Source organism: Aplidium turbinatum, chromosome 6, assembly GCF_918807975.1.
Source record: "Aplidium turbinatum chromosome 6, kaAplTurb1.1, whole genome shotgun sequence".
Taxonomy (NCBI): Eukaryota; Metazoa; Chordata; class Ascidiacea; order Aplousobranchia; family Polyclinidae; genus Aplidium; species Aplidium turbinatum.
In genome coordinates, this window is record NC_137477.1 from 34766534 (window position 1) to 34781557 (window position 15024).

General features: G+C 38.2%; 2 protein-coding genes across 2 annotated transcripts in view; one reads left to right on the forward strand and one right to left on the reverse strand.

Moving 5' to 3' along the window:
- Positions 1–744: 744 nt before the first annotated feature.
- On the reverse strand, positions 745–2079 carry LOC145772607 (uncharacterized). Its single transcript, XM_082584467.1, has one exon. The coding sequence runs from the start codon at positions 2077–2079 to the stop codon at positions 745–747; it is 1335 nt and encodes a 444-aa protein (XP_082440593.1).
- An 8826-nt stretch (positions 2080–10905) lies between these two features.
- The window catches only part of LOC145772608 (phosphatidylinositol-3,5-bisphosphate 3-phosphatase MTMR2-like), a 133793-nt gene continuing 129674 nt past the window's right edge, over positions 10906–15024 (forward strand). The window contains exon 1 of the mRNA XM_082584468.1: positions 10906–11085. Within this exon, the coding sequence (XP_082440594.1) occupies positions 10906–11085 (180 nt within the window). The remainder of the gene's footprint in view (positions 11086–15024) is intronic.

Here is a 15024-nt window from a genome sequence, read left to right on the forward strand (position 1 = left end):
TCTGTAATACTTATCTCTAGGCCTAGCTAGGCGATTTTAGGTTACAATGATTATGATATACAGTACATATTTGATTACAAGTTGGTTAATACAATTACAAAGGGAGATACAAGATCTGCATTTCCCTGTTTACATATTTGAGAGAAGGAGAGAGAGAAATTACTTTGGTGTCTGTACCTGCTAATGTATAATTGTGATAAGTATAAAATCTATCATTTATTTTGAAAGTGTATGTTCTATCAGAGTGGTAATTTTCATAAAACTCAGTTTGTAAATAAGCGTTGCTATCCTGTGGTGACACCTTAGGTTGATGAATTCCTTTAACAAGTTTAGAAAAGACATGCTTCCCATGGAGGTTGTTTGCGAAATCATGCAAGTACGGCAAGCTGTAACGATCAGGTTGAGTTTGATTGTTTAAGGCTCTGTAATCTATTACCAATCTATATTGATCTGGCTCCTTTTTGGCAATTTATAAAGCTGCTGACGAATATGGACTATTAGAAGGCCTTATCACTCCTAAGTCTAGAAGTTTATTGATCTCTAGTCGTAGAGCTGTCATCTTTTCAGATAATAATCTAATTAGTTTGCCTCGTGTTGGTTGACCTGTGGTCAACGCTTGACCTGTGGTCAAGATATAATGAAATAAGTTAGGTATGACGCGCGTCGAGTAAGTTGATATGTCAAACACCTTGAAGAATCGCTGTGCGATTGTTGAGAAAGAGTAACTCCCTCCTGATTGCCCATTCAGGAGAGTCGCAACCGTAGGGCCTTGAGGCGTTTTTGTTTAGCATCTATGAGTAAGTTGTAATTAGACAGCAGATCGTTACCTATAATGGAGCATGGTAGATTAGTAGCAAGATAAAACTCCCATTGCAGTTTGAAGGGAAGTCCTAAACATATTGTGAGCTGCTGTCTGCCATGGACAGGGATTTTTGTATTATTAGCTGCCCTACAGTTGGATGTTATAGGTAGTAATACATGTTTATCAGCAGTAAGAAAGGAAGACGTTGAACCTGTGTCGATGAGGAAGGTAATATTATTTAGTTTGTCACAAATAGTAAATAGATGGTCATCATTCAAATCCCCAGTCAGTGCCATCGTTCTAACTAGGTTATCTAGTTTTTTGGTCGAGGGTTGTTTCGCCCTTGACATGGCTGCGTGCAATTCCTTGCGTTTGACCCATAAGTGTTGTGATAGTAACAGAACCGGTCGTTCTGTGTCCTGCCTTGGCGTGCATACTGCATATAGGTTTGCGGGAGTGGAATGTGCTTCTTGGTGAAAGTGAATGGGTCTCCTTCCCGTTTGCCAATTTGTTTGTGGACGTCTTGCGTTGAAGTCTCTACTTCCGAAGGAGACTCTGTTGTGTGTAGTCCTATTCTGATTGTGATGTTCTTTATCACGTCCTAGTGAAAACACCACACGATCTACGGTGTTCGACAATTGCTGTATTCGTTGTTCTAATAGTTTGTTGATTATTGCTTGCTGATTTGAGTTGCTACTAGAACTGCTGGAACTTGTAGATCCGGTAGTGAGTAGTACTGTGTCAGCCTTTTTTGCTAACGTATCTAAACTATCAGATAAGTTGCTGGCCAAGATCCTTCTTACTTCTACCGGCATCTTTTCCATCCATAACTTTTTCATAATATCCTCAGTGATTTTATTTGTAGGCCCTCTCTCTTCTCCCTCCAAACACTCACGCATTTGGCGTAGCAAAAGACTGGGCTCCATGTCACCTAACGAACCAAAACTGAAGAGCCTGTCCAATCTGTTTGATTGTGATGGCCTAAATTCGTTAATTAGAGCTTCCTTAAGAATCTTGTATGGAGTGACTGGGTCGGGATGAAAAATTGTCTGACTAATCCTACGTAGATGTTGAGCATCTATACTGGAAATCATAAAATCGTACCTTTCTTGTTCTTCTGAAATTCCATATTGATGGAAGATGGCTTCTACGACTTGAAGCCATAGAAGGACATCCTGATCCCAAAAGGATGGAAGACTAGTCGTTGGCTTCTGACTGTTATGGGGTGAACGATATGATTCTCCCTGGGTCAAAGTGGAGTCCATGTGACGTGCCATTGGTTGAGGATATCCAGGAAAAGAAAACGGTTGGAGGTTCGATTGGTCAGATAGGCCCAACTCTGTAGTTTGGAACCTGACTGAAGGGGTTGATATGGGCCTACCGCTATTGTATAATATAGACTCTGCTACGGCAATAAAAATGCCGCCGCAAAATGAGCACTTAATTAGGACAAAAATTGTTCAAAATTTCTTCCTGTGTTATTTACTCGCAGCGGGAGTTTAATCAGCAGAAACATCGTACCAAGACCTCACCTCGGACCACTTTACTTGCTGTGAACACTCACGCAGTCTTCAAAAATATTATATTTTATAGCATATTTTTACTAGGCAAAAACTTCACCGAGGCCAAACGGCAAAAGTTGAAATTGCGTCGGCAATTGCTGTGAACGTTTATTATGACAAAACTGTACCAAAACATGTAAAACGAGAAAAGGAAAAATATACTAGAGTAATCGATCACGACCGCATCGTTTGATTTGTTGTGATGTAATAATACTAAAAGTAGCGATAAAGCGAGCAACGCAATACGCACGCTGATTGCGTTAATTCACGTCAAATAACCCAGGGGGAAAGTAAGTTAATTTTGGGTTGATTCAACGTTCGAGTCAGCACAAATCGATATAATTTTCCAGGCTGGTTATATTGCTCACCCAGACAGCAAAACCATCATTTCTACATCAATTCAACGTCTACAGATGCAAAATCAATGCAAAAATAACGAATTTTGCTGCCTGGGTAACAACAATGCCCAAGAAGAAATTTACGTTTGTTTTTCGACATCTAGCGACGTTTAACCATCATAAAATAACGTTAATTGCTCAAACAGGTACCGGTAACAAATTATTAGCTCCCTGCGAAAAGATTGGCTCGATTTACGTATACACTCACATAATTTCGGCACAATTCGGATACTGCGTGCGAGCAACACAAAGTCTGTTGGATAAAGAACTAGTTAGAATCTGAATCATCAGATGCTATATCGGAGGATGAGGTTGTCGCGTCGTCACTGGAATACTTGAAGACGCAAAACTGCCCGTTCGTGAACGCGCGATGCCATATAATCGGAAGCATTATTTTACTGCCGAAGAACCATTTATCCAATTTTGTTCTACTTTTTTAACTTGACCCCGTAGCTTTTCTAATTCCGATTTGTTTCCGTCATAAAATTGTTTATAAATTTTGCAAAATACCACACTAACTTTTCCTTCTGTTCCCTCTGTTTAATAACCTATAGCCGGTAAATTCCACTTTTTAACTGTATCTTCTTTCACGATGATTTATATTCGCAACGACACCGGTAAACAATAAGCATTCGATGAAAGAATAACTTTTTTGTAGCAATTAAGCCAGTATTTACAAGGTTGCAAACTTTTTACAGTTCACAAGAGCATTGTCAGCGCATAAAATAGCTTGCGTGATGCTCTCCGCTACCGCCGTATGAAAGGGTCTGCTACTATTCGGCTAGTCCGATTCGGCTGATCCGATTCGGCTAGTCCGATTCGGCTATTACCCTTTTCGGCTACAGCCCGATTCGGCTAGTCCGATTTGGCTGATCCGATTCGGCTAGTTCCCTATTGGGCTACAGTCTTTATCTGTTAGTTCCCTATTCGGCAATTTTTTGAAAATCCAACGATAATCCTTCTGTAATCCAACATCGTTTCTTTTGCATTCCGACAAAGAAAAACAAATTGAAATGAAATTTAGCGAAAAATGTTTGAACTATTAAATTGAACTGTTTGCTCACATAAAATAGACAACGTCTTCTGTTTATTTAGAGAATGTTGTAATATCGCTTCTTTTATAGTTGAAATCATCGAAGCTTTAGATGAGTGGGGTTTAGACCTAACCATTGAGATCTTAAAACTAAAAAGCGAATTAAATTTATTTTTGAACTATCAATGTTTGCTCAGATAAAATTGACATGTATCATGCGTCGCCGTCTGCATGCAAACTTAGAATATATTAGAATCCTCAACTATTACAAAATTCTAAATCCAACGACACTTTCTGTTTATTTACTGTAGAGAATTTTGTATTTTGATCTCGAAGCTTTAGATGAGTGGAGTTTAGACCTAACCACTGAGATCATAAATCATACTTATGACACCGGTTACATCCCTAGTGATATGGTACGTTCCATATTCATAACTTTACCAAAGAAAACCGGAGCAACAGAATGGTCACTCCACAGAACAATTAGCCTTGTGAATTACGTAACAAACAGCTTACTCCGAATCATGTTGATGAGATTGAGACCAAAACTACAATCGGAAATTTCAACAGCACAGTTTTTATTTGTTCCAGACAAAGGGACCACAAAAGGAATTTTTTACATTAAAAATGATAACAGAGAAATGTATGTCCGGTTCTTCTGTTTATTTAGAGAATTTTGTATTTTAATTCGACAATATGGTATCTTTTGCATTCTTGCATTTTATCCAGTGTTTACCTTTGAGTGCCTTCCCAGACGGCAAAATCTGTCATTTTTACATTCATTCAACGTCTGCAGACGTTGAATCAATGTAAAAATGACGAGTTTTGATGTCTGGGTTCGTTCAAAATATGTGTTTTACATGAAAACAACAGTTTTCATGATTACCAATAGGGGTTAATGAGATAAAGTCTCAGCGAAAACGTGTCAACGAAAAAAAGACAGTTGCCAAATAGCGTTTGCAATAAAAGATGAAGTTAAAACCTAAGTGGCAGTTTAGAGTAAACCTGGGTTTCGGCGTTACATGACCTGAAATTCCTTTGGTTAGTTCCTTCGTTAGACTCTCAGTTGATGTTACTTGATCATGGCAGAGGAATCGATTAGTACGCAGCGCAAAGGTGAGGTTTTTCTACATGATGGCTACATGTTTCAACTAGCTCAATATAGTCCAGACGGGCTTAAGAAATACTGGCGTTGTTCCCGACGTGATGAGAAATGCAAGGCTCGCATCAACACTTGTGTGGCAACAAATCAGGTAATAATGTGTGTTATGATGACTATATTTTGATCATTTGAGAAAATGTGCCAAGAAATGTCAAGTACTTGAATTGTAATAATTGCAACCGTTGTTCACCTGCATTGACGTTGGACCTGGGAATGCACCACGGACTGCCCTACCCTAATAATAACAACTGCTTTGATAGTGACGTTGTGCTATTACTTATTACTAGGGCCATTTTTTTACCTAAAAAATTGAAAAATATGACTTTATTTTTTGAAATATATGATAATATATGACTTTGTTTTAAGCATCAAATTTATGCTAATCTCTAATTAATAACTCGTATGTAAGTTTTTACATGTATTTTGAACAATAACACACTCGAACAACTAACAAAACACTTCTATTTCACTTGAAAATCACTACAAAAATTCAAATGTCTAATGCATCCACTGGCGCCGACTTGCGGGGTGGCCAGCCACGCCACCCCATAACCTCTATGGCATGATGGCAGCCACCCCGTTTAGGTTACATTACTTACTGCAAATAAATGTAATTTGAACGGACGTTTAAATCTTTTTTTGATTATTGGTTTTCGCTTCAAGTCAACGTAAAGCAAGAGGTGAACCAATACAGTATTGCGAAGAAAATGATTGTTTTTGTCACAAGCATGATACTTGCGTAACATCAAGCAAGCTACGTGAAGATTACGCAACACGTGGCTACGATTTGTTTCCTTGTTGTTGGGATCGTTTTATTTGTTACTTTTCATAAGTCATTGTTACATTTGTTAGGTTTACAATGGGATTTATTAATCAATAAAATACGATCTTTCCATTGCCTCTCCCAAAAATCTTTTTTGAAAAATTTTAAACTGCTTAATATCGCTATAAATTATGACAGCTATAAAATACTCGGAAATAAAATTAGCTCCACCCCCTAAATGAATATCTATTTTCAAATTAAAAAAATGCAATTTTCGAATGCTTAGTAAAAATCAAACAAAAACATGCAGTTTGAAAGTTTATAGGTTGCCATATTGTGCTATCTGCCACCCCGTGCAAAAATAAAAGTCGGCGCCTATGTGTAGGCCTACCTACCAAACCAGCTACTTAGTAGTACGAGTCAAAGCTCTGTACTCGAAAAGTACCCTTGACTCTTGAGGTCTCAGCACTGGTTGACTTAGTCGCCGTTAAGCTGAACTATCGTAAGTCCAAATTTTTCAAAATTGCGTTTTTGGTTGATTTGATATCTTTATAAACTACAGTTTATTTTGTTAAAGCATCGTAAGTCCATCTGCTTTAGTTTTGATGATACAGAATGATGAACTATCGCAAATTGGAGTTACGATAGTTTTGCAAAATAATAAAATGGGACTTACGATACTCTGCTCTGAAAGTAATTTTACACGTTTCACGTTAACACTCCCTTTTCTTTTAGGTAATTTTTCTTTCAATCGTTTTTTGCATGTTGATATTCAAGGCTTACTTATATTTCTTTCTATTTCGCATAACAATTTTGCTGTTTTATTGTAACTACATTTCGACAATTTTTTATTGTTAAACTATCGTATGTCCATACTCATTTTTCTAACGTTCAATTTTTGCAAAAAAGAATTATCTTTTTTTCAACAACAAAGCTCCATGAAAGACAATGTATATATAGTTTTCATGTTTTTCCGTTAGAGAACTTTTAGAAAGATCAAACAATGTACAGCAAACACAGCGTGAACTTTAAAATTCAATTTTCTCAAAACTGCATTTTTGGAGTTACGACGGTTCAGCTTATTAGCGACGTAGTGGCCTACTGCAAGTGTTTATAATGTTCAGAGACTGGATTGTGTGTTGCAAAATAATGTGTCAAGATGATGTCACAATGCAAATTAACATCAAACAGCAAGCGCTATTACTAGGCTACAGAAAGTAATAAAAATGTTGCTTCCAATGCTAAGTGAGACTCAGCGTGAGAACTCTCATTGCCTCCCTTCCACAAATTATTATCAAAGTTCAATGTCTACAGGAGCTGTTTGAACTGCATTTACAAAGTTACTCCGGCTCAATCTTTGTATTTTGAAGTAAAAATGAAGTCATATTTTATGATCTAAAACAGAAAATATAACTTTTTATGACTTTATAACTTCTTAAATAGACACCGTAGAAACGTCGTTGTTTCACTGTTATCGGTTTGACAACTTTCTGCATTACCAAAAAAATATGACTTTAATGACTTTTACTGGCCCTACTTATTTCACAGGTAGTGAACACTGGCAAGCATCAGCATTTTTAGAAATGAAGACGATGTTCGATCAAGCTCAAACTTTCAGGAATGTCGTTTTATGATTATTCGCAAGAAAGAAAGTTTGTAGCAATGAAATCGGAGAAAAAGTCCGTTTCGACCCACCCTACTTGTTATGTACCGTATTGATTGTATTGACTTGTTAAACTAGGGATTGGAATTTTGTAATAGTTGAGGATTCGAATATATTCTAAGTTTGCATACAGACGGTGATGCAGGATACATGTCAAGTTTATGTGAGCAACATTTTAATTTAATAGTCCAAAAATAAATTCAATTCGCTTTTTATGTTTCGCTAAATTTCAATTCAATTTATTTTTCTTTGTCGGAATGCAAAAGAAACGATTGATGATGATTATGTGTCTCATCTCATACAGACGTTGGCGATCATGGTCTTCCAATCTTTTCTGTCATTTGCCATTCGTATAAAATCGTTCGTTTTAACTGTTGTGTTTGTGGCCCATTGATTCAATCTGTTTAAATAAGTTAATCTTTGACGGCCACTGCTTCTTTTTCCCATCCCAAATCTCCCTGTCGGTAAATATGACCTACAAATTGCATCTGGCGCCTTCTAACTGTTCTTATTATCATATCGTTACTTATTGTCTAGCATTCACATCCGTAGGTTAGAATTGATATTACATATGCTTTCAAAAGTTTAATTTTGGTCTTTGTTGTCATGTTGCGATTCCTGAAGACTACGCTCATTTTACTGAAAGTATCCTTTGCTATAGCGATTCTCTTTTTAATTTCAGTGTCACTTTGCCATCGCAAGTTATAGTGTACCCAAGATATTTCAATTTATCAACTTGTTTCACACCATTGAGTGCAACACAATATTGAATGTATGGTTGCAATTTGGATAAGTTTTCATTTTTGATACGGTCATACATTCTGTGTTTGAATTTAACTCTTACCCATTCGTGTACTGTTATTGACAGCACAATTTAATAAGTCCTGTAGATCGTTTGCAGATTCTGCTATCAGGACTGTATCATCATTCATCAGCGTATCTCAAGCTTGTTACATTTTGTACCCCAACCTTTACTCCATTCATATGTTCGATGTCTCTCAAAATCATCTCACTGTAAGCGTTGATAAGATCTGGAGATCGGACACATCTCTCTGTTATCATTTTTAATGTAAAAATTCCTTTTGTGGTCCCTTTGTCTGGAACAAATAAAAATTGTGCTGTTGAAATTTCCGATTGTAGTTTTGGTCTCAATCGCATCAACATGATTTGGAGTAAACTGTTTGTTACGTAATTCACAAGGCTAATTGTTCTGTGGAGTGACCATTCTGTTGCTCCGGTTTTCTTTGGTAAAGTTATGAATATGGAACGTACCATATCACTAGGGATGTAACCGGTGTCATAAATATGATTTATGATCTCAGTGGTTAGGTCTAAACTCCACTCATCGAAAGCTTCGAGATCAAAATACAAAATTCTCTACAGTAAATAAACAGAAAGCGTCGTTGGATTTAGAATTTTGTAATAGTTGAGGATTCTAATATATTCTAAGTTTGCATGCAGACGGCGACGCATGATACATGTCAATTTCATCTGAGCAAACAGTAATAGTTCAAAAATAAATTTAATTCGCTTTTTAGTTTTAAGATCTCAATGGTTAGGTCAAAACCCCACTCATCTAAAGCTTCGATAATTTCAACTGTAAAAGAAATTTAATTATTCAAACATTTTTCGTTAAATTTGTCGGAATGCAAAAGAAACGATGTTGGATTTTGTTGGATTACAGAAGGATTATCGTTGGATTTTCAAAAAATTGCCGAATAGGGAACTAACCGCTAAAGACTGTAGCCCAATAGGGAACTAGCCGAATCGGATCAGCCAAATCGGACTAGCCGAATCGGGCTGTAGCCGAAAAGGGTAATAGCCGAATCGGACTAGCCGAATCGGATTAGCCGAAACGGGCCATTCCGCGTATGAAACACGAAGAATAAGCGCATACAATTTCGTTTGTTTAAACTTTAAAGCATACGGCAATTGCCGCCGCAATCCAAGGTTTGCTGATTTGGCGGCGGCAATGTTTTTGCCATCGTAGCTGGAAGCTAATTTCGAGGGCTGCTACTGTATATGCCATGGGTGCTTTTTGCCATAATTGACTTTCTAAAAAATAACGCGTTAAAATGTTTTTTGAAAATTTTGTAATTTGCGGTGTGCGGTGCAGTGTTAAAGTTCCAGATAAATTGCGGTGCGCGGATAGATGAGTCAGTTGCGGTGCGGTGTGCAGATAAAAATTTTGGGTTCGCTGCATCTTTAGTTACCATCACTAGGTAATTGTACAAATGTATGTACAAACCTAGTGAGGTTTGCAAGGTTTGCTACATTTAAAGAAGCAAACCTTGCAGAGTTGCTAGATTCCACAAAATTACCTAGCCAAAAACACGTTTCAAACCAATTCCAAAAACAAACTATTTTTTGCAAGCAGCCCAAAAAAGAGCCAAAGCATATCGCGCATTGTCATGGTGCGCGAAACGTCAGTGAAGCAATAAACTATCTTGTTTGTTGTTAATTTTACTTTCAATTTCATCAGATTAACATAGCAACTAGTGCTAGAATCAATAGGCTTATCTCACAAATTTATATCGATTTTTGATTGCAAAGTCGTTGCTTTAAATGTATTTATATCAAAACTAACCATAACCAACAAAGCAGAGATTATGATATCTGTTTATAGATGAGAATAGAACATCTGCAACATCAACACTAAACAAGTAACATGTTCAAAAGGGTTTTAAAAAACATGCACCCGATAAATAAAGCGCCAAGAAATTTAAAAAATACAATAAAAAATATCATCTGGCAACCTTGTGGTTTGCTAGGTTTGCTACATTTAAAGAAGGTCCAAAGAGTGTTTCAGATTCAAAGACCGGAGCCGGTCAAATAGCCACTGCCTTTAGGTAATGCTTGTGTATGTTTGCTTTTTAGGCACAAATGATGCTCTACAGTAGGGTAGTAGAGCGAAATGCATATGCCATAAATATGGCTCTGCTGATTCTCCAATCTCCATGCATTTTTAATAAAAAATACTGAACTGATACTTGATGGAGAATCGCTGGCCTGCTGCTTCGTAGTCAGGAGATCCCCTATCCTTAATGGAACTCAATAAATGTAATTTACACTCATAACAGTCAGCAATTTTGTCTGCAAACAGAGAACATAAAATGTGTACATTTTGGGTAGAAGTAGTGCTAAGATATTTGAGAAACTTTTCGTGAAAACTTTTATGGTGCTGCTGCAGCACCTCAGCACACACTAGCGAGCCGCCCCAGTGCTGAGGCTAATAGCATCTTGAAAACTTGACATGATAGAGAAAATCTGATTTGAGCTTTGAAATCTATGACTGAAATTCAGCTAATCAGCTATTTTCATGAACTGTAGCCTATCATATTAAAGATTTTTGTTTTATGTAAACCAGTGTTATCAGCTGGATGAAAAATTGGAGATTTGGACCTCTAACAATCACGATATTATATAATGCCTTACTCATATTTTTTTTGATCGTGGCAGCACCAGGTCATCAAGTTATTATATGTACATCATACGTGAAAATTGCAATAAACATTTTTGAAAATGGAATCAGCAACAGAAATTTTATCTACAAATGGAATTCCACTTCTTCCTGGTGAAATAATGTCTGTTGCGTTATTGAAGGATGTGACATACCTTTGCCAATACATGGGTTCTATTGCTGGAAAACTTGTTATCACAAATTACAAATTGTACTTTTCTGGACAGTCTGCTTCTGACAAGGTGAACATAAAATTTGTCTGTTTTAAGTTAATGGCTTCATTTATGAATATGAAAACTGATACTTTGGATAGATAGTTATATGGTCTGGATGCAACCTAATTCGTACCATGAACAATTTGTACCGTCAGTTCGTACCTTGAAAAGATCGAGAGAAAAAAAAAAGTCAAAGTTGCTGATTGCAGTTTCCGCAAACATTTAAAAATATTCCCCCAAGCAAACAAAAACTCTTAGGATCATTTCCAGAAATTTTAAAATGTTTGCAAAAACGCGATCAACCCTAACCCTTTTAAAATGTTTGCGGAAACTCCGATCAACCCTAAACTCTAACATTTTTAAAATGTTTGCGGAAACTGCGAATCTGCAATCAGCGACTTTGGCAAACTCGTAGGATCATTACCGGAAATTTTAAAATGTTCGTGGAAAAACGGAAACTGCGATCAGCGATGTTATATTTTTTTCTCTCGATCTTTTCAGTTTGTTTGTTTGCGGAAACCGATACCCTAATCCTTTTAAAATGTTTGCGGAAACTGCGATTAGCGAGTTTGGCTTTTTTTAATTTTTTCTTTCGATCTTTTCAAGGTACAAACTGACGTATGAATTGTTCATGGTACGAATTAGGTTGCACCCATATGGTCTCAGGTAAAAAAATTCTTGTTTCTATTTAAATATCGACTATCAGCAATATTTCTCGTTGGTGTGTGAGAGACTTGGCCTTCTTTTTAAAAAAATTTATGAGAATATTGTGTGAAGAGCTTAATGTACAAATGCAAGTGGAAAAAATATCATCAAATACTAATGTAGTGGAGTCTGGAGAAATGTTGGCTTGTGGGAGGCGGTGATAAAGTTTGACACCTCATTCAGTCCTTTCCTAAGGAAACTTTAAGCATTTTTTAAAAATTTGCCACTAGATAGAGCTCAATGTTAGATACTACAGTGTACTTTGCTTCGAAAACATGCTCCTCTTATGCACTATTGGTACCGGTACAAAAATTGTTTAAATTAGATCAAGGGGAACTGAGATGATAATATAATAATAGTAATAATCGTGTTTTTATTTGCGCCCATTGCGATAACATACAGTACACTGCGATCACATTCACAGATGCGATACAACAGACGACAGGAAGCAGCCAAGTGACATATAGTCTTCGAGTCAGCTGCTCCCCTTATTTTGGCTTGCCATTGTAAAAGTGTCTTTGTCGAGAGTCGAGACACAGCCGCTTGCTCTGGAGTGGTGTCGAACCCACGTTAGGGATGGGCAATTCAGAATACCGAATCCAGAAGGATTCGGATCTTAAACTATCCGAATCCAAACTGGCAGTAAAACCGGGTAATAAGATTCGGTTTTAAAGATATGCATAAGTCTTGTGCAAGCTGTCAGCTTGAAACAGTGAACAGAAAAAAGTGTGGTTTACTCTCTTGTTCTTTGCACTGACACCATTCGCAGTTTCAAAAACGTTTTGCACGTGGTTGTGCGCGCACGACGCATGCATCCCTACGTCACTCGCCCGCATGAGCAATCTAAGAAACCAAGCGCGCAATTTTCTTCACGCTTTGTACACATGCACAATAATGCTTTTTTTCAATTCACGTGCGTATGCGACTCTGCGATAGTTCGACTGGTGGCGTAACAACATTGAGCAGATCATCATCATCATCATAATCCATCGTCGGTTTGTTCCCCACTAGTGGGGGTGGCCGATTGTTTCCGCGCAGCAATTGTTTTAATCCCTTTTCTCCATTTCACCCTGTCCCTTGCATCTTCCTCCTTCAGTCCGACTTTTTTAAATTCATCCTTCACTTGTTGTTTCCACGTTCTTCTTGGACGACCGCGTTTCCTCTTCCCATCCACCTTTAGATCTAGTGCCTTTCTAAGAAAACTTCCTTCCTCCCTCCTTATCACATGTCCATACCATCTTACTCCATTTGCCCTTGCCAGTTGGTCTATGGTCTCTCTCATCTCTAGCATATCCAACAATTCTTCAGTCCTTTTTTCCCTTCTCGTTTTCACCCCACACATTGCTCTCACCATTGACCTTTCCGTTCTTCTCAGGATTGCCAGTTCACTCTCTCTCAATATCCATGTCTCGCTACCATATAGCATTGCAGGCCGCACACAGCTCAGATATACTTTCCCTTTCATCCTTAGTGAGAATTTTCTGCCATACAACATTTCCCCACATTCCCTGAACTTTGCCCAGCCCAATCTTGCCCTTGTTGTCACAGCTTCACATCCACCACCGCTGCTTCACATCCACCACTTCCATTTATCCGATCACCCAGATAACAGAAGTCTGTCACTGTTTCTATGCCATGGCAGAACTCATCATCATGGCCTTCCACTTCATTCCTTCCTTTACTGCATTTCCCACAAACAAAACACTTCGCCAATCTTGTTGCGGCTCTCTTGACATTAGCACATCTTGCATGTACCCACTTTCCACATTCCTTGCATTGCATTGAATTTCTCATCACTCTCTTGCCACATATTCCACAGGGATCTACTTTGCTCTCAGCAACTGTTCCTTCTGCTCCACTCACCATCACTTTTGTTTTTTCAAGATTCACCTTCATACCCTTGGTTTCAAATGCTTCTTTCCATTTCTCAAACTTTCTCTCCAGTCCCTCCATACTAGAGAAAGTTTGAGAAATGGAAAGAAGTGATGTCCCTGCTAAAGGAGTTATGTCCCTGCAGATGTCCCTGCTAAAGGAGTTGGCTCTGAAATATCTCAGCATACTTGCCAATCAGCTTCTTCCGAGCGATGCTTTTCCAGTGCGGGCTTGACGGCAACTAAGCTGCGCTCCCGTTCAGCGTTGCCAGATGGGAAAGTAGGATACTAAATTAAAATATTCTGGTAAAATTTAGAGGTCTTTGGTGCCAAGCTTTTTTTGGAACCAGACAACTTTTTGGTGAAATTTTCCCCACTCAATTTTTTCAAAAAAGTTTTTTCAATTTTTTTAAACTCTTTAGCAAATAATCTCTGCTCATATAGAAAACGTTTTGCAAGGTTTGCGTATGCGTGATGGCCAGAGGTGGGCACCCGCTACTTTTAAAGTAGCGCGCTACCCGCTACCGCTACTTGGACCAAAATAGCGCGCGCTACCGCTACCCGCTACCAATTTACAAAAGTAGCGCGCTACCCGCTACCGCTACTCGGACCAAAGTAGCGCGCGCTACGGCTACTTCTTCCGCTACTTTTGTCTAAAATGACACTAGGAAACACTCTTAAAGTCCCTATAGTCAGGGTTGCATTCCTGGGGGGGCTCGGAGGGGCTCAGCCCCCCGAAAAACGAAAAGGCTTGATGTAGGGGGGGCTCAGGGGGGGCTCGTTCAAGCTTCCATTTTTCAGCTTTTCTGGCTGAACAACAACTTCTCGACTGAACAAGTAACACTTTAACAGCTTTCTCACAACAGAACTGCAAAAAAACACGAACATAAGTTGATAGCAATCGCCAATTATCACTTTTGTCAGAAACTCTCCAGACTGGGATATCAACTTCGTAGTAGCTAATCGTCATGTCAAATGGACTGTTAGTTCTCTACTTCAAATAAAAAAAGCTATTCAAGAAGGAAAGTATTCGTTTGATGAAGTTGTTAACTTGAGTCCCGGAAGTACAAAAAACTACTCCTTTAAAGGCACAACATTGGACCAGTTCAAAGCTCGACGTAGAGACTAGCCTACCCTTCTTTTGATCGTAATCAGTTTATTCAAGCTTTGGTTGAGAACATTGGAAGCAGGATGGTGGACACCAACAATGAAAATTCTGTAAAGAGCTTGGAAATTATTGTACCAGAGTTATGGCCTGCTGCAGTCGAAGTTCCATGGCAAGAAGGGGAGCAGAGATTACGAAAAATAGAGGAGAGATTTCATGTCATCACTCCTATTTCCAATTTTTGATTGTATGTTGACAATCCTTGTCATATACCAGATATTGCTC

Coding starts and splice junctions, on each gene's coding strand:
- LOC145772607 (XM_082584467.1), bottom strand. CDS start 2,079: ATGGCACGTCACATGGACTCCACTTTGACCCAGGGAGAATCATATCGT.